The 20,023-nt window shown below is 51.2% G+C and overlaps 1 protein-coding gene across 3 annotated transcripts in view; it reads left to right on the forward strand.

Moving 5' to 3' along the window:
* The window catches only part of KHDRBS3 (KH RNA binding domain containing, signal transduction associated 3), an 83,712-nt gene that overhangs the window by 53,641 nt on the left and 10,048 nt on the right, over window positions 1–20,023 (forward strand). For all 3 annotated transcript variants that reach the window (XM_036031448.1, XM_028533955.2, XM_036031447.1), the window contains one exon: window positions 7,150–7,345. In XM_036031448.1, coding sequence (XP_035887341.1) covers window positions 7,150–7,345 — 196 coding nt within the window. The remainder of the gene's footprint in view (window positions 1–7,149; window positions 7,346–20,023) is intronic.

Genomic DNA, 20,023 nt, shown 5'->3' on the forward strand with positions numbered 1-20,023 from the left:
AGCGCTTTGCTGGGGTATGACTTAAATTGTTTGGCTCGCGCCTGGACCGACTGCTCAGGACCACGCGTCACCTGACCCGTTGGAACAGCCACCCCCCTCCTGCCGATTCTACATGGACAGTGTGTGGGCCTGCTGCACGTGTGCCCCGAGTCCCAGGCAGGGTCCCCGAGGGCTTTCCTGCAGACACGGTTCCCTGCTTTTCCGGCCAGCAGGCACCCCGAATTTCTCCCGCCAAACTTCCCCCTCCGTCCTCAGAGCCCAGTTACTCTGTGCCCAGGGGCTCGGCTGGGTGTTAGGGAGCAGCCACCCTGGCGCTGAGGAGAAGGAGACAAGGAAGGAAGGTTGTTTCTTTTAAAACCACCTTAATAGGCTTTAGGGGGACAGTGACTGAGGCCAATAACATCGCACGTGGTGTGAGCGCTTCTGGCAAGAACTGGTCACTGAAATGCTGGCCAGGCGGGACCAAGGAGAGGAGCGGCTAGACAGGGTGCCCTGGTCTCCACTCAGCCAGCCGCATGCACGTCAAGTGCAGCACGAGGCCGGACAGCCGCCCAAGCCCCCCTGCGGGCATCCGTGCCGACGCAGGCGTGCCTGCTGCCGTTTCCCTAGGTCGCGTGCAACAGGACCCGCTGACGCTGTGGGTCTAAGGAAGCAGCGAGCATGCTCCTGCCCAGAGGGAACTCCCCACCACGCCCTGGCTTCTTAGAAGCTTTAGTGTGTCCGTTTCCTCTTTGAAAACCCACCAGCCAGTGTTTCTGGAGCTCTGTAGCGGGGATTGAGTTTACAGAGATGCAGAAGCCCTTGTCCTGGTGCCAGAGAGTCTGACGAGAAGGTCGGAGAGGCAGGCGATTACGAGCAGACGGTAGAAACGGGGAGGAGGGACACGGAAACCAGTGACGTGGCCACGGGAATGAGGGTGCGGATAACTCGGAGTGGGGAGGGTGGGTGTGCACGCCGCACTCAGGACAGAGGTGAGGAGGGAGGACAGGATGGTGCCCGAGAGAGGTCATAAGAGGCAGAGGGGCAGAGGCTTCAAAGCAGGAAAGGTGGGGACCACCCGTGACTTGAGATTAGGGGGTGATGCTGTGGGAGGACCAGAGGTTCAGGTGTCACCCTGGCTCTTACGCGCTATGTGGCCTCAGAGGTCTTCCCTCTCCAAGCCGTAGAACCTCTTCTACTAAATGGAAATAGAAAATTGAGTACATACTAACCCAAGTCCTACTTAATTCTTATTTACTGATTTTAGGGAAAGACAGACAGACAGACATCAGTGTGTTGTTCCACTTATTTAATGTATTCGCTGATTGCTTCTTCAAGAGCCCTGACCGAGGATCGAACCTGCTAACCTTGGTGTGTCAGGATGTTGCTCTAACCAGCCGAGCTACCTGGCCAGGGTCTCCTAATGCTTTAGATGTCCTATTCAAGTTCAAACTTGCCTGATTGCTTTTCCGATGACTCAGAGTGACCCTACACCCAAAGGTGAACTTCTAGCACTGATCCGGGACCCACGGCTCACTGTAGGACCAAGGACACGTGTCTCTGAAACTCCTTGGTTGCCAGTTTCGTTGTTGTCAGGGGGGACGGAGACTGGTGCTGCGGAGGCCCAGAGGCAGGCGGTGAGAAATGATGCAGATACTACTTGCTACTTGTGTGTCTGAATAAAGCAAAAAAGGAAAAACGTGGAACAACTAGAACCGGAAGACAATGACGGGCTGTAAAGGAAGGGACGAGCTCTCGTCTTTCGGGGACACAGCCCTGGACGGAGAGGGGAGAGCGGTCCATTTCTCGAGCTTTCTAAGAGGTTGCACTTTCTCACACGCTGCCTCACGTTGTCCCGCGTGACTGCTCGGCGTTGTGGGCCTTGTCAGAGGAGAAGCCGACTGCCTTGCCTCTCTTTTATGCCCTGTGCAGTAGGGACAGTTGCTCAGGCGTTTCTGTAAAGAACTTACATGGGAGAGTGGACGGCTCATGGAATGAAAAAGGAGATAACCAGCAGGTTTTGTGACGGCTCTAGGACCTCTGCTTCTAAACTGCCAGCAGTGCCCTGGACAGCTTGTTGGGGAGACTCTCCCTCTCCCCCAAAGTCCCCCAGCGCCCCCGACCTGCGCAGCGAGACCGTGCCCAGAAACGAGGTCCCAGGTGAGGAGGGCGCACATGAACGTGTGGGCAGCCCACCTGAACTCCAAGGGTGCTGGGGCGGGAGCTGCCTGCCAGAGCTCCTGTTCAGAGGTCTCCGTCTTCACCAGCTCTGACGGTTCCTCCTGTGCCTGCGAGGGATGATCATCACTCCAGGCTGCGCCCGCCTTCTCCCTCTGTCTAGGTCTCCTTCCCCTGGCAGCCTCTGGCAGGAGAGAAGTCTCGGAATGATTAAGCTTGAACTCGCAGAAAAACACTGGCAGAGAGGAAGAAAAGCTGTCGAAGGCGTGAGGGATTCTGTCGGGAAAATAAACGACCCCTCGGGTGGTTACTGCGTGGGGCGTGGACCTCAGGTCGGTCCCCAGAAGGTCTTTCTCACCGTGACACCGGTGACGTCAGGCTAAGAGGCTGACACTGCATCCTGCAGGTCCCCCTCAGTCAGCGGTGGGCCTCCCCTTCCTGGGGCCTGGGTCAGCTGCAGTCCCACGGTCACCAGTTGGTGATGCTGGCGCTGCCTGGGGCATCCTGGGCTGCTGCCCCCCATTGTGGCTGCTTGTGCAGCTTCTCGTGCATCTCCCAGCATTTAGGGACAGAGGCCAAACAAGGCCGTCAGTGTCTGCCGTCTCTCTACCAGACTGCCTCATGGTTGCAAACGCGTGTCCTGCTGTCCAGCCTGACCCTGAACCTGGCTTTCAGTGTTCAGTGAGGACGTCGAGCTGTGACGGGGTTTTCAGGTCAGCACGCCACTCTGCACTGCGCCCTCTGCTGGCCAAAGTGTGCTTTAAGGCCATGCTGACCCCCCTGCTGGACACTTCCCCGTGGGTGTGCATGTGCAACGAAGCTTCCACACGTCTCCTGTAGAAGAGGACCGGGAGCTGCGTGCATCAGATGGCCCGGCCGCAGCTCCGCAGCTGACGCCTCCCTGTGACTCCATACCCCCAGGGCCCATGGTCCGACCGTGTCAGTGACGATGGGGACAGACTGGGGATGTCTTGGACATATACATTTATGTCTTTGAGTCTGATGAAAGACATGAATTTGTACGTTCTAAGGCGTGTGGAATGTTTTGTGGCCCACAGGGCACTGCGGATGGCAAAGATAGGGTGTCGGGTAAGGAAGCAGGAGCCTCCGTTGTCCGAATATACACAGATCAGCAGGAGTGTCTCAGGTGGGCTGGATGCCCGGTAGGTGGAAACTACTTTTTTCTTCTCACCAGAGATACGACGATGAATAAAACACTCCAGAAATTATGGTGCCTTTCAGTACATACAGTTCAGAGCGATGCTGTTTGCATGCATTGTTGATGTACGTCGGGGAGAAAAAGTGTCAAGTGTTTTGCAGGTCCCGTATCCTTTCTGCTTCGCAATAACTGCGATGTGGGTCCACATCCCATGGCATTGCACATCCGAGGAAGCCGGCCCGGAGAGGTCGGACTCTCGGCTGGTCTGAGTGTTAGGTGGAAGGCGGAAGTTCGCCGGTAGGAGCAGCCAGGAATCGAACCAGATCTGACTCCAGTGGCCTTGGTCCCACCACCGCTGTCTCCTGTGCTCATGTTCACGGCCAGGAATGAAAAGAAAGGCTTCAACTTACAATAGTTGTGAAGGGGATACAGCGAGTTATCTGAAGGTGAAAGTCGTACTAGATTTCACTTCTTTCTGATCTTGGCAGTTTGAGAAGTACTGGTCAGGTTTTTTCCTAAGATGTCCCTCCTCTGGGCTTTCTCTAATGTTTTTCTCGTGATCAGCCTGGGCTTCTGGGTTTGGGGAACTCCGCACATCATCTTCGTCACGTGATGTCAAGGGCACATACTGTCCACTTGGTTTATCCACTGTTGACGTTGCCGTGGTAACCTGAGGTTAGTAGTTGTCAGGCCTCTCCGCTGTCCTGTCACTCTCCCCTCCCCCCTGGTGGAATGCCCACATAAACTATTTGGGAGGTTTTCTCCTCTCCCCCACTTCCTGATTCGATCATTTATTTATATCAGGATGGACTCACGGACATCTGTTTTGTACATTGCGTTCAAGTCCAATACTACTTTATTTTTCTTGCTCGAATTGTCTCAGCTTTGACCTTTGGGAGTTCCTTCTGTTGGCTACTCTGCTCCTTTCCCATGCCACCATAATTTTTTAACTTTTTTTTCCTTTTTGAGTACCTCCTTACTTTTTGGTACTCCAAGTTGCTCCATTATCATCGTATGTACTTCCTGCTCCAGCCCTGGAATCAGCCACTTCTCCAAGGAGCCCTGGTTCCTTTCACTGGGGAATAGCATTCAAACCAAGGTTCGGGTGCCAGTTCTGCTTGTTACCGCTGGCGTGCGCTTGCACACAGCCTGGGCCCCTCAGCCGGCAGGGCTGGGAAATGTGTGCACACGCACTAACGTGTGTGCACCACAGAGCCTCATGTGTTTCTGGGCTGCGCTGCCTGCCCATAGGGACTAATCACGAGTTCACACTGACGTCTCTGATTTTAACCCTTTCTGTATTGATGATCCTGTAGCCTCTTCGCCTCGCTGATCGAAAACCTCCCCTCCAGCATGGGAAACGTGGCCCCCACTGTCCCCCAGCCCCACCCCCTGTTGGCTCTTCAGCAGCGGGTCTGGGTGTAGGGCAGTCAGAGAGGTTAACCCGTGTGTGCGGCCACACCCCCCGGGCACCAGCCGCGTCAGCCAGCACAGGGCTCATGCACGGTCCCTTTTGCTTGTAGCCTTGCAAACGCCCCTCATTCTCCCAGCTCCTTCAGTGGGGTGGTTTTATATATTTTTACTCTCATTATAATGGTTCGTCACATCAACATTCTATCCTAGGACACCTCAGTCTCCTCAATTACCGTATTTTTCAGGCTATAAGGTGCCCATTTCCCCCTCCAAATTTGGGAGGGATGATGTTTGTTAATGCTGCCGTTGAGTTCTGTTTACATTTACATTGGTGAAATTTATGTTATGAAATATTTTACAACATTTTTTGTTTCATTTTTTTCCCTATTTTCCTCCTCTAAAACCTAGGTGCATCTTATGGTCCGAAAAATACGGTACATATTTTTGGTAGGCATACGTTGAAGTTCACGCTTCGTGCTGTGCAGTCCTGTGGGTTTCGGCGGGCGCTCTGTGTCACGTGGCCACCAGGCACTGTCACCGGGGTGGCCCATCACCCCGAAGTACTCCCGCTGCCTCCTTGTTGGACTTTCCTCCTCCCAAGAACCTTTGCCCACTACTCACTTTCATTTTCCGCATCTCTCTCTTCTTCCTTTTTTCCGTATGGCCTACAGTTGGAATTACACAGTGGGTAGCCTTCTCAGACCCACTTCCTTTACTTAGAAACCTGAATTTCCATTCATTTGTAACTTTTCATTAACTGTTAGCTCATTTCACTTTATTGCTGAATACTATTTCATTGAATGGATGCACCCACTTGCTTGTCCATTGACCTGCTGAAGGGCATCTTGGCTGTTTTAGCTCCTGTGGCTAAAATTGCTTCAAAACTCACGTGCAGGTTGCGTGGGGAGCTAGGTCTTCAGATCGGTTGGTTACACGCCTGGGAATGCAGTCACCGTATTGTGTGACCAGGTGGTGTTTATAGCGCTGTGGCTCCAAAAGTGGCTTTACAATTTTGCGCGCATACCGACAGTGGAGAAGAGCGCCTTCTCGCCACATCCTCCCTATCGATGGGTGTATTCAGTTACTTTGATTTTAGCTGTTCTAACAGGTATATGGTTTGACTTGCAATTCCCCGATGACAAATGATGTTGAGAGCCTTTTCATTTGGTTATTCGCTAATCCGTTTGTCTTCTTCAGTGAGCTGTCTGCTCAAGTGTTTTGCCCACTTGTAACTGGGTTCTTTGTCGTCTTATTGTGGAGTTTTAAAAGCTCCTGTATTTTGGATACAAGTCCTTTAACAGACACGTGTTTTGCAAACACTCTCTCCCCTTCTGGGGTGTGTCTCTTCATCCGTCGCAACGCCCTTCTCAGACCAGAAGTCTTCAGTTTCAGTAAAGACCACCTGCCTCATTTTTATGTCACGGGCCACGCTTTTCGAATGGTATCCAGCGCTCATCATCAAATCAAGGCCAGGCTGATTTCCCTTATGTTTTCCCCACAAGTTTGATGCGGCACACAGCGGTCTGAAGCCACGCTGAGTTAATCTTTGTGGAAGGTGGAACGTGTGTGTCTAGGTTGCCTCCCACACACACTCTCTCTTTCTTGCATGCACACACATGTGGGCACCCATTTGTTCCAGCTCCTTGTCTTGCAAAGACTTTCCTGTCTCCATCGAGCGTCTTTGCTGCTTTGCTGGTGACCCCCGGGCTGCCCTTCTGTGGGTCAGGGTCTGGGCTCTGTCCTTCCTTCCGCTGATCTGGGCGTCTGATCCTCCCGCCAGTCCTCGCGGGCTTGACGCCTGCAGCTTTAAAGCAAGTCTCGCAGCCGGATCCTGTGAGTCCTCCCTCCCAGCGTTGTCTCCTCTGTGTTTACCTTCCCGTGCGTACTTTATGTTTGCCTGTGTACAGCACAGCGTGCCGGGACGTGGCCTGGGATTGCGTTGAATCTAGAGATGCAATTGGGAAGGATTGGCAACTCAACAGTATTGCCTCGTAAAACCACGAGCCTGTGATATTCCTCCTTGAACTTCTTTCATCAGAGTTTTGTACTTTTCTACATAGTCTCTATACACATTTTCTTAGATTTGTACCCAAGCATTTCACTTCCTCTGTTGCATCAGTAACTGCGGTTGCGTGTCTGGTTTGAAGAGGCTCTCTCGATTTACTGGGGCGATTTTGGGGTCCCCGTAAAGCTGAGAGCCGCTCTGCTGCCCCTGCGTTTGCTGTGGCTGGAAGAGCCACACCGGCGTGACCTGGCTTCTTCTGGTGGACGCCTGCTTCCTCTCCCGCTTCCGTTTTCGCTCTTTTGCCGAAACGTGGGCCCTGGGTGTGCCTGAGCGGTGAGGGAATAAAGCCTGCGAGCTGCAGAGTGTCCGAGAAGGCGGTGAGTAACAAATGCCCTCTTGTCCCTCTCGCTTGTAGGGGAAGGGGCGTAGTCGCAGCCCGGCCGGTCGGGGCAGGGGGGCCACGAGGGACGCCAGCCTCCCGGGGGGTCCTGGCCACCCGAGGGCCAGTGAGCCGGGGAAGAGGACTTCTTACGCCCAGAGCAAGAGGAGTCCCCCCAACCGGGTACCGACCTCCGCCGCCGCCCCCGACGCAGGAGACCTACGGAGACTACGTAAGTGGCGGTATCAGGCGTCAGCCTTGATACCCGAGGGACCCAGTCCGCGTAGACCATTGATGGTGTAACCAAGTGTCCCCTCTCGTGCTTGCTCTCACTGTTCAATACCACACCTTAGTTTGTTTGGCAGCATGCATGGAGAGCTAGTAAGTACTTGGTACTACAGGTACAATGCCTGGAAAAGAAACCACCTGTCTCCCTTACTAGCTGAATTTGGGTGGTGGGTTTGGGGTTCAAGACGGGGATCAAGAAGACACGTTAGCAGGCTCCTACAGGATTCCAGTGTAACATTCTTTCCTATTCCACTCCAGGTCGCCTTTTACTATTCAGTCATTTAAAAGGTAATCGCCTTCCTGTAGCAGGCTGTTTGTGCCCTGAAGTGTTTGCTCCCTCTTAGGCTCTGCTGCTGAATCTGGATTCTTAGTGGAAGGTCTTTTCAGTGAAGGAAACAGAAGTTCATAGGTTTTTAAATGAATGCAAATCAGTTTTGCATCTACCGTTCAATAATTCTTTGATGTGGTTCATAGATATACTTAACACGAGAGGAAGAAAATGGAACCCTGAAAACTGGGTGGGGGCAGGGGGCGAGGGGTTCATTTACAAGACTGAGCCCCCCCTCGGACTCTCCCTGTGCCCCCTGGTTCGCGTGTAGGAGGATGGCCGTGGGGGGGGTGGGGGACAGATGTCCCGCATCAGTCACTGGTGCTAGAGAGAGAGAGTGCGTGGCCGTCGTCGGACACGGGGAGCAGGGGCGGGGTGAAGTGCAAGGCCCCCAGTAGGTTTTCATGCTGTGCTTTTTATTTTTTTTTCTTCACTGCGTTTACCCGGGCGACATGGGTTAATGAAATTAATAGGCTTCGGGCGTCCATGTCTGCAACACATCGTCGTCCGTGGGCTGTGTTGTAGTCACCCCGAGTCAGTCTCCGTCCACCACCCTTTGTCTCTGCGTCGCCCTCTTCCACCTCCCCCCACCCCTGAACCCCTCTGGGGTCACCACACTGTTTGCTGTGTCTGTGAGTTTTTGTTCTTAACCCCTCCCCCTTGTTCACCCAGCCCCCTACCGCCCCTCCCCGCCGACAGCTGTCAGTCTGCTCTCTCTCTCTGTGAGTCTCTCTCTGTTTTGTTTGTCAGTTTATTTTGTTCATTAGATCCCACACATGAGTGAGATCATGTGCTTTTTGTCCTTCTCTGACTGGCTGACCTCACTGAGCGGAATGCGCTCCAGGTCCATCCGTGCTGTCGCAAAGCGTGAGATTTCCTTTTGTACAGCTGAGTAGTACTCCGCTGTGTGGCTGTTGCGTGGCTGTTGCGTGCACTCCTTTGTCAGCGGGCACGTGGGCTGCTCCCAGACCCTGGCGATTGTAAGCAGCGCTGCAGTGCACACGGGCGTGAAGGGGGAGATGGACGGGAATGCAGCTGCGGCAGGGGACTCAAACACCCCACTGACACCAGTGGATCCATCTTCCAGACAGAAAAATCGGCACGGAAATGGTGGCCTTAAACAACACACTAGATTAGGTGGGTTTAATTCACATCTTCAGAGCCTTTCACCCCAGGGCAGCAGAGTATACTTTCTTTCTGCACACGGAACGTTTTCTAGCATAGATCACACGTTAGGACACAAAACAATTCTCAGTAAATTTAAGAAGACCGAAATCACATCCCACCTCTTCTCTGATCATTGTGTTCTGAAACTAGAAACCAGTGACAAGAAAAAAATGAAAACCCACAAAATTAAGGAAGCTAAAGAACGCATCACTAAATGAATGGGTTAACAAGGTCAAGGAAGAAATCAAAAGAGACCTTGAAACAAACGAAAACGAGGACCCAACGACCCAAGATCTGTGGGACGCGGGGCCAGCAGCCCCAAGGGGGGAAGTCGCAGCATCACAGGCGCGCCTCAAGAAACAAGGAAAACCACGAACAAACAGTCTAACTTGACACTTAAAGGGACTTGCAAAAGAAGAACAAACAAAGCCCCAAGGGGGCAGAAGGGAGGAAATAATAAAGATCAGAGCAGAAATAAATGAAGTAGAATCTAAGAAAGCTACACGAAAGGTCAGCGACACCAAGAGCTGGTTCTTTGACAAGATACACAAGACTGACCTTTAACCAGACTCATCAAGAACAAAACAGGACCCAAATAAATACACTCAAACGCGAAAGGGGAGAACCAGCCACTGTCACCAAAGACGCACAGGGGACGGTAAGGAAATTCTGTGAACAGGCGTTTGCCAGCAAACGGGACAACATGTGCGAAATGGACACGCTCCTAGGATTCCTAGAGCTTTTCCTGGAAAATTCCACGTCGTTTCCCAAAACCGAATCAGGAAGAATCAAAGAATCTGAATAGACAGATGACAACTGTGACACTGGAACTCACTAATGTTCCGGAAACTCACCCAGTTTGCACCATCACCCTGAACACCACGCTTCTGGCGAGAAGCTCGTTCCATCGAGTAGGGGTCTCGAGATCCCAAAGCCACAGAGCAAGAGAAGCATGTGAATGCGAAGAAACAAGCTACAAGGGAGTGGGCGTGAGTCTTTTGAGTTCTGAAACAAAAGTTGTGAAAGATGTCTTCAAAATGAGATTCTTCTAAAAATGCAGGCTTACCATTCAAGATGTATAAACCAGAGTGATCTAAGAAATTCTCATACTGTTTTCCAACTCCTTTAGCGGTGACCGCATCAGCCGGTGCACGCCCCGGGGGTTCGAAGTGTGGTGTGATCACTCTGAGCTTCGAGGCTGAGCCGGTGCCTTGACCACCTGCGAACACGGGCACGGCAGAGCCTTCTGGGTGAGGCCACGCAGCTCTTCAGACTGTGACGGCGCTGCCAGCCACAGCAGGTCCCCAGGTGGCCTCTTGTTCAAGGGCGTTTGCGTATCACTCTGACGAGAAGACAAGGGGTTGCTTCCTGTCTGGGACTGCTGCCTGCCTGGAGGTGGCATGCTTTTCCCAGGTCTGCGAGGGTTTTCTTGGGTCTCTCCGACGTCCCTCCGGCGTCCCAGAGATGTGCACGGGAGGTGGACGGTGTCCAGGTACTCCCCGTCTGAGCTAGTGAGTGTGCGTGTGAGTGCTTGTGTGCGCGTGTGTGTGAGTGACGCACCCTGAGGCGGGAGGGCATCCTGTCGGGGGCGTGGGTTTTGTTTCAAGATTCGGCAAAGTCCTGCTCCTTCTCATGCTTTTGAGAACTCACATGAGGTTCTTTTTTTTTTTTTTTAATTTAGTTTTATTTTAATTGTTGTTCAAGTACAGTTTTCTGCCTTTTCCCCCCTTCCCAGCCCCCTCCCCCTTGTTTTTGTCCATGATGCGCCCTTTACACTCGTTCCTGCAAACCCTTCCCCCCTCCCCCTGAAATTCCCTCCCCTCTCCCCTCTGGTCACTGTCCGCCTGTTCTCTCTGGCTATATTCTGCTTGTTTGTTTGTGTTGTTGATTAGGTTCCTGTTACAGGTGAGATCACAGCCAGGCGGTGAAAGACAGATACCACGTGATTGCACACGAGGTTCTAATGACAGGACGGGCCGTGGGGGGGACTTCATGCAGACGGGGGTGTCCTCACAGCAGGACCTCCCAGGGCAGGGATGATGGGCATCATTTTTGTTGACACTTTACTAATCTGTAAACTGCTTCAGGTGGCCTGTTTTCCACGGTGAGAAATTAAGACAGAGTACAGACCACGAAGAGGTCATTTACAAAAACGCACGGCATGTGCGCACTGAGATGCCAAGGGATGCCTTTTTAGTGCAGATGAGAAGAGGAAGGCTCCATGGTTTCTTACAGCCCCTCCACTGGCGGGGGGAGTCACCCCCAATGTACTTGAAATGCCCGTCAGCAGCCTCACCAGCCAGTCTTTCTGAGTGCTGGAAAGATTGACCTATTTTATCAGCGTAGAACTTGAGGGAATGACTTCAGATTTTAAACGTATGAATATGGAGGAGTTTTTTTTTTTTCTTTTTTAAACAAAACAGCCGTGAAAACAGGCATGCCCGTGTGGGGAAAGTAGAGGGCCCTGGAATCGGTGAGCTGACCCCACCAGGTGGCCAGGTGGCCAGTGGTGAGGGCTGTGCGGGGCCGGCCGAGACCGGCATGCCACAGCTGCAGGGGAAGGAGCCCGTGGCAGGGAGGGCCACCGGCGAGCCAGGGGCATCGTCCTCTGTCGGAACGGATTTCCTGCAAGAACCCGCCGTCTTGGTTTGGCTGTTTTCCTTGAGCATTGGGTCAGCACCCACAGAACTCAGTCCTCGCCTGTTTGCCGGTCAGCGTCCAGCAGGGACGCAGCCGTCACCCTCCTTGTGACTCCTTCCCTGACCCCCACCCCCTACCCCCCACCCCAGATAGTCCGGTGGTCATTCCCTGTGTTCCGAATCTGTGCGGATATGGCGCAGGTAGGGTACGTACCTTAGGGCGTGCGAGCGCTCCTTGATTTGGCGTCTCGTTCCCCTTTACATCTCGGTTACCGGGGGGGGGGGGGGGGGGGGGGCACGCCCTTTTACCCGTCGTGTACATCAGGCAGGCGTATGCACCCCCTTCTCCCCATCCTTTTGGGATTTCTGGGTAGATTTTCTTCCCTTTAACTTTTGACTCACTGATTTCCCTTCTGTCGTTTGTGGGATTTCTGGGTTCGCTTCTTTGCTGTTTTATTTCCCTGTGTGGTTGTATTTTGGAACAGCCTTGTCAAATCCCAACAAATCTAATTCTCTCTCAGAGGAACGGAGAGAGGAGACGGCGTTCTGTGAATAATCGGCGAAGGGGTGTTTTTGAAAACCGGGTTTGGATGGGGTGGAACCGCAGCTGGTCTCGGCCAGCCGTGCCTGTATCTGAACACCACGGCAGTCAATGCTGGCGCTTGTCGGCTGTGGAAATGCAGACATCACATTTAGACGGTGTTAGGAATTTGTCACATTCTACAGAAGACAAACGCCCGGGTAGCACTGATGATGCTGTGGCCTGAATCAGCACTCGGAGAGTGCCGGAGGGACTGGATCTTTGAATAAAATGAAACGGCCTTTCATGGGCGAGAACTACCCCAGACAGCCAGCTTTCTTTTTTTGCCTGATCCTCCCGAAACCGTTGGGAAAAGAACCTGGGGCGTGGATGCCGGTTCCCATTCGGCACATTTTAAACTAGAGGTTGGGCGATGTCCCCAAAGCCGAGAGCTGTACGAGGCAGCGCCGGAATTTGAACACAGGCCTCCCACTCCAAAGACGGGTGTGAAGAAATGGGGTGTGCCTAGAATCCACGTAATACGTGTTTCTCACAACCACGTACGCAACTGGGGATGTGGTTTGACTGTTGAATTAGCAGTGTTTTTTATTTCTATGATTGTGGGAAACATGCCATTTAGAATTGTTAGTGATACTGTAATTGTCCGTCTTGAATTATAGAATAACTTGGTTGTGTGGCGGGTTCATGGTCAGTGGTGATCCTCGAAGCCCAGCAAAAATCAGTCTCCGAAAGCCTGTGTGTAACTCATCTGTCTTACAAACTGGAAACAGCCGTTAGAAAGCTAGACTTAAGCAAGCTTTGAACGCTGTGTTATATATGAAAACTTTTCACATTCTCCAGTGCCCAGACAGCACCCTAGTTAGAGTGCGGTCTCATGTAGGGTAGTTGTGTCTTTTAAAAGGACCTGAACCTGAAACACTGCTTTTAAAATTTGCTGTCTTTTCTAAATGTTCCTGTCTGTTTAGAATGGGTTTCCCCAGCCTCAGTGTTGTGCTTGATTTCACTTGCGACGGAAATAGAATTCAGTGTCGCGCTGCTTCCTTTACCCCGGGAAATCGCTTCTTCCCAAAGCACGCGTTCTGCGCCGTCCGGCTGCGTGTCAGCCAGGGTGTGCAGGCCCGGGGCAGCAGGCGGGAGCCTCTGCCTGTGTTGGCACACACGCCCCCTGCCGAGTCCTCTGGGTACCGGGCGCCCGGTCGCCCTGCCGGGCGCACCCCATGTAGGTGTCTTCTGAGTCGGAGACAAAGACTCAGAGGGAGGTATAGCTGGATGAACGAGCCAGCCTTTCCGAATGAGGCAAGGATGTATATTAATCTACCTTTATTTCTTGTCCACGGTCGCTATTTTTAATAATAAGTGGCTCCTACTTTCAGAAATAGAATACTGTCTTTGAAGGGGACATTGCTTGCTGAGGGCAGGGAGCATGAGAATGACCGGCAACGTGTGGCCAGAGGATTTGGGGCAGGGCTCATCAGATGTACAGCATTGTAATAAGTACAACGCTTTATTCTACAATAGCTCCTTGATTTGTGTTCATCTCAAAGAAGCTATTGCTCTGTTTCCTGCTCCTTGGTTTTTACCTAGTTCTTTTCCTCCTTCCTTCATTCCTTCATCCATCAGACGTGACTGCATGCCTCTGGTGTGGGCCAGACATCGTGGGTGCAGGGAATGAATGGAGCCTGGTCCTGGCCCTTCCCGGCCGGGCGGACCAGGGGAGGGAAAGCAGGCCGGGAAATTGTGGCGGGCACTGCGTTTGCAAGTCACCAGTGATCACAGAAGCACCAGGCGTGATGTCGGAGGGACATCACCTAGCACATGCAGAGCAGTGAGGGCAGAGATCCAGAAGCTTCTTCGGGGCCCTTAACACGTGCTAACATGTGCAAGGCCCTGTCTCTGGGCGGGCTGCAAAGGGCGGGACTCTGGGCCATCCTTGAGGAAGGCGTTCTTCCTCCTGCGGAACCAGAGAGACCAGTGGAGACATATCTGCAAGCAGGGAGGCAGCAAGCTCACACCCACGCTGGGGCGGAAGTTCTGCAGGAAGGCTTGGAGCAGGAATCTGCGGGGGTGGGGGTGGGGGTGGGAGTGTGGAGTTGGAAGGTCACACGAGTCCAGTGGAGAACTTGCGAGGGACTGGCATGGAGGCCATGGGGAATGGAGAGCCAGGCGTGGCTGTGACAGAGGTTTGGGAGATAAACGGTAGAGACAGACTGGCGGGATGGGATGGTGGCTGCGGGTGGAGCAGGAGATGTGGACTGTAGATGGAAGCCTCCTTCGAGCCTCTCTAGGGGGCGTGCCTCTGCTCTGCCCGTCTCACGGATGCAGGCCCTGCCGTACCAGTGCAGGGAGGGGGCGGGTGTCCTTGCAGAGCCTTGTGGTAATGCAGGGGGCGCTATGGAGCTCCTGCCAGAGGAAGCTTGGTAGGTGGCAGAACCGACGGGGTGTGCTGCTGGGGAGAGGAGTGGCTGTGCGAGCCTGCAGACAGGAGGCGAACTGCCCAGCAGAAAGGATGCAGGCGAGTGGGGCAGAGGAGCTTCTGCCTTGGAGGCGCTCGATCCAGCCACCCGGTGCGCGGTGCCTGGGTGTCACAAGGAGGCGCTGCCCAGACTCTGTGTGACAAGGGAAGTGGAACATGGCCCGCATGGCGGAAAATGAGGCTGACGTGCAGACCCGGGCCGGGTCACAAAGGGAGTGTCTTCTTGGAAATGGGAGAGATTCCCCAAAGAGTTCAAGCGTAAAGGAAACCCGTCACCACAGTCAGCACCATGGACAGCAACAGAGCTCCTTTCCCCAGGCCCTGGGGTGCATGGGCCGGGCTGCCACCGAGCTCCACTGGGATTGAATTTACCGACAGTTCTGGGTTGAGGATTCCACTCAGTGCCACAAATCCCTCCTTCAGTATTGTTAGAATTTCTACTCCAGCCACAGAACCATCGAAGAAGAAAGTTCAGAATGCCCAGTTGCATACGTAAGAAAAGCAGGCACCCACGGCTGGGAACATGGGAAGAGTGGAGCATCTGCAAGCAGAAAGGGGGCCCCAACCGATGCTCAGACCCCCAGTGCGCAGATCCCTGAGGGGCCTGGGCTCCTGCCGCCTCGGCCCTTGGTCTTCACCGCCTGCCCAGTCCCTGACCGGTCACCCTCACCCCCGCCGGGGTCCTCAGCCACGGACCGCGTCTCCTGCCCTGCGGAAATACAGCGGATGATCCACAGGGGTTTCCTCTGAAAAACTTACACGTTTATTTGCCGCCACACTCAGCTTCTCCTCCTCTTCCCCTTTCCACAACTGTGTGTGGGCTTCCCTGTGTTTCCAAGTGTTGTCCACGGAAGGAACAACACTTGTGGTGGGCTGGGGCGCACCCTCCCCGGTCAGGTCAGCTGTGACGTCGTCGTGAAAAAAATCTTGTGCTCACTCTTTAAAAACCTTTCATGTGAAAATACGGAAGTCCGTAGCTCGGTGACCTATCCAATTAGAAAGTTCAGGTAAGTCGTCCTGACTGTAACATCTGATGGCATCACTGAGGGTTGAGATAGCACAGCACTTGACCTTTTTGTTATTTAAGGAAGTTCCGGTCATTTCTAACTTTGAGCCTCTGAATAAGCATAGGAACAGGACCCTGCACTCAGTGAAGCCATGCTCTTTTCAAGCTACTAGCCCGTTGCTGATGAAGGTGTCAGCTCCGCATTTTGCCGAAACTGCCCAGTGCCGGGACCATGTGGCATGCCTGGCCCTCCAGAGCCACCGTTGCTGTCCCCAGACACTGTCACTACAGCCCAAAGGGGCCGTGCCACTCAGAGTCCAAACCCACACTGCTCGCCTTGGTCGTTGTGGGTCTGGCCTCAGGTTTCTCAGTCCCATCGCTGCCCCCTCCTGTTTGCGCCCTGCCGTGCACCCACACGAGCCGTTGTGTCCCTGCGTGAACAGGGGGTCCCGTGTGTCTGCACTCCACTGTTCTGCACCCGCTGCTCACTCTGCCTAGTTTTTATTTCTGATGAGCTTTCCCAGCACTCTGGTTTCCTTGCTTGTGAACCTGAGGTCTGTCATCGAGGCTGCTGGGAAATTCCCTTCTCCTTTCCTATCCAAGGTCACTTCTGTGTCCCCTGGACACTCCCCTTTGCCACGGCATCGGGTGTGTTCACTCTGCTTCTGCAGTAGCTTGTGGTCCCTCCCACTTTGCCACCTCAGTGTCCTCCCTGGGCTGTGACACTTCCTTCCCGTCCCCCCAGTCCGACAGGGGACCGTGCACAGAGCAGGTGCTCGGTGAAGCGTGTTTTTGTTTTTAATTTAATGATTACTCCTTTCATTAGGAACAGCAGCTTCTTTCAGTTTATTAATTTGCCAAAATTATTAGTGACATCTGCATCGTGCTACTTATTTTATAACTAAAATCATTTCAGGGTTTTTTGGCTGTGTATTATTTGTGACTTGTCGGCCAGCTTTTCGTGACCTTGCTTTGGTCATTGGTAGGTCACAGCCACATCAGTAACCACCGTACTACCCATGTATAATGTACATCCTTATTCTTCCCTCAAAAATGTGGGCAAAAAAAAAGTGCACATTTTATACACCAAAATATGGTGATTTCTCATCCCATCGAGGTACAAACCACGATTCACATTTTACAGGTAAAGGATCAGATTCCAATAAGTGAAGGAGCTCGCCCGAAATCATCGATAGTAAATTACAGAACCCATTTACCTCCACATCCATCCTCTTCCCCCACGTGGCCACATCCCTCTACTTGAGGAGGTCCGGTGGTAGTCATTAAATTCATTAGCATTGGTAATACCTATGTTCTTTTTTTTTATAATAATTATTTAACTTGGAGATGTTGGTTCTGATTATTCAAATCAACCCCCGACTTTTGACATGCTCTGCTCTCTCAAATGATTGAAGAATTGTTCTCCCTTTGCTCATTTCTTTTTTTTAAAGATTTTATTTATTTATTTTTAGGGAGGGAAGGGAGGGAGATAGAGACAGAGAGAGAGAGAGAGGGAGAGGGAGGGGAGAGGGAGAGGGAGAGAGAGAGAGAGAAACATCAATGTGCGGTTGCTGGGGGTCATGGCCTGCAACCCATGAATGTACCCTGGCTGGGAATCGAACCTGGGACACTTTGGTTCCCAGCCCACGCTCAATCCACTGAGCTATGCCAGCCAGGGCAATACCTATGTTCTGAGGTATTTCAATGTTAGTTCTAGGCTCAGTGAAATATCAGTTAGGTACTAGTAAGTCCAAAGTCACGAAGTAGGTTACTGTCCCCAGAAACGTGGAAGTCAGTTGTAGGGCAGGTTCCACCTGGCACAGATGTGAATGCTGTTGAGTGACAGTCCAATTTGATCTTATGGAGTGGTTATTTCTCTGGAATTTTGTGGCTTCTATAATAACTTTAAAAAATAACCAGAGTGTGCTTGTTATTACACCTGCAGACCATTCTCAGTTTGATGTCTGTTCCTAGTAGAACTGTCTATGTCTTTGCCGTTGTGGGTGTCTTTAAACTGTCGAGTTGTAAGAGTTTTTTATGCATTGTGAGCACTAGACCATGATCAGATACACGATTTACAAGTATTTTCTCTTATCGTACAGATGCCTTTTTAGCTTCCTTGCGGGTGTCCTGTGATGCATAAGTTTTAAATTTAGATGAAGTTCATTTAATCTGTATTTTCTTAGGTGGCTTGTGCTTTTTCTGGCATATCTAAGAAACAAATGACTAATCCAAGATCACAAAGATTTGCACCTGTGTTTTCTTCTTAGAGTTTAATGATTTTAGTGGTATATGTGTGTGCGCATGATGCATTTTGCATTATTTCTGTATATGATATGAGGTAACAGTCCGAGTTCATTCTTTTATGTGCATATCCATTTATTATACATCAGCTACTTAAATGGTTATTCCACCTACCATCGGATTGCTTTAATACATATTAGGCATTTTGCTGGATAATATTCATATGAATGTGTATAATTTTTCATCCCTTCCAGATACACAGACATAAGGGTTTATTTCTGTTCTCTCAGTTCTGTTTTGTGGATCTGTTTTGATCACCAAGCTTTGTAGTAAATTTTGAATTGGGAACATATATATGGTCTCTTCTGGGGAATTATCCACGTGTCATTGAGGATGCCCCACATGTAATTGAAAAGATTCTGTATTCTTCCTCTGGCCGGGTAGCATGTTCTGTGCACGTCTCTTAGTGGTAATTTCGGATAGTATTATTGTTCAGGTCTTCAGTTTCTTTTCTGATTTCTTTTTATTTCTTTGTCACTGAAGGTGTGCCAGTGAAATCCTCAACTACTATTGTGGAACCGCCTTCCCCCTTCCGTTCTCTCAGTGCCTGTCCCACGCAGGCTGAGTGGGTGGTGTACATGTTTGTGTTGAATATGCACGCATCCATCTCTGTAATTATCTTCCTGACAGATCGACCCTTGTATCCCTGTGAGTAGCTGTGCTCCTGCCTCTGGTACCGAGTTCTGTCTCCGAGCCGGATGGCTCTGTCTGGTCCTTGTGGAGCCGCAGCACCTCTGTCCCAGGCGGCGTTCCCGTGGCGGGTTTCCCTCCACCTGCTTTCTCTCCATGAGGTTCGACCTTCGAGTCTGGAGTGCGTCTGTTGTCGCCGGCCTGTGCTAGGACCATGTTTTGTTTTATTAACAAGATGCCAGCTTCTGCCTTTAAGTGGTGTTTTTAAGCCACTTATATTTAGTGTAATTACTGATAAGATAGGATTTACAGCTGTCATTTTGCTATGTTTTCTATATGTCTTCTTTTTTCTTCCTTACTACCTCCTTTTCTGTTAAATAGATATTTTTAGTACATCACTTTAATTCTGTTGTCATTTCTTTTTTTAGTTTTTAAAATATCCTTTATTTCCTTAGTCCATCCTGCTGACGGCAATTTACACGTTAGCTTATATTAGCCTTTTTCAGATTTGTCCCAACTTAATTTCAACAGTACACGAGAGTTTTGCTTCTCTGTGTGTGGGCCCAGTGTCGCCCCCACCTTTGTGGTGTTGCCCTCAAAACAAATTATGGCCTTATGCACTGTGTGCTTATCCATACGGATTTCTAATTATTTCTTTATGCAGTTGTCTTTTAAATAAAACAGAAGGAAAAATTGCAACAGAAATGACATTTCTCCTGTCTTTGATATTTCCTAAGGAGCTCCCTGTACCGATGTTGTTTTCAGTGTAGATTCAAGCTGCTGTGCACCTGTCGCTCACCTGAAGACCTCCTCTTCGTAGTTCTTGTTCAGCATATCTTGTTTCTGTACTCTCTCCGTGTTTGTTTAGCTGGAAATACCTTAGCTTTTCCGGTTTTTTGAAGGATAGTTTTGCTGGATATAGAATTCTTCGTTGACAGCCTTTGTATTTTCATGCTTGGCATTTATAATCCCATTGTCTCCCGGCCCAGAGCTTCTCTTGAGAAGTCAGCTTCGGACCTTCTTGTGGAGCTCTCACACGTGAAAATCGGCTTCTCTCTCGCCCATTTTTCTTTCTTTTCAGTATTTTGAAGATAATGTGGCCTTTGTGAGTTTATCTTACTTGGATTGGGGGAGCTTCTTGGACGTGTAGAATAAAGGCTTTTTTAAAGTCAAATCTGGGATGTCTTAAGCCGTTATTTCTTCAGATAATCTTTCTACTCCTTTCTCTCTCCACCTCCTGGGTAGCTCCTTGCACATGTGTCCCCGTTTGGTGGTGGCCTGCAGGTCCCCGAGACCCTGTGTAGTCTCTCCACCTTCCCCTCTCCCTCAGGCGGGATAAGCCGGGTGGATCTGTCTTCAGGTTCACTAGTCCATTCCTCCGTCTAGTCACGTCTGCTGTCGAACCTCCATGGTGACTCTTCAGTGTCTGCTGTTACACTTTTCAATCCAAGAATGTCTTTGAATTTTCAAAAATTATACGCTCTCTTTATATCAGTATTTTCTGTTTGGGGAGGCATGGTTCTCATACTTGTTT

Source organism: Phyllostomus discolor, chromosome 7, assembly GCF_004126475.2.
Source record: "Phyllostomus discolor isolate MPI-MPIP mPhyDis1 chromosome 7, mPhyDis1.pri.v3, whole genome shotgun sequence".
Lineage (NCBI taxonomy): Eukaryota > Metazoa > Chordata > Mammalia > Chiroptera > Phyllostomidae > Phyllostomus > Phyllostomus discolor.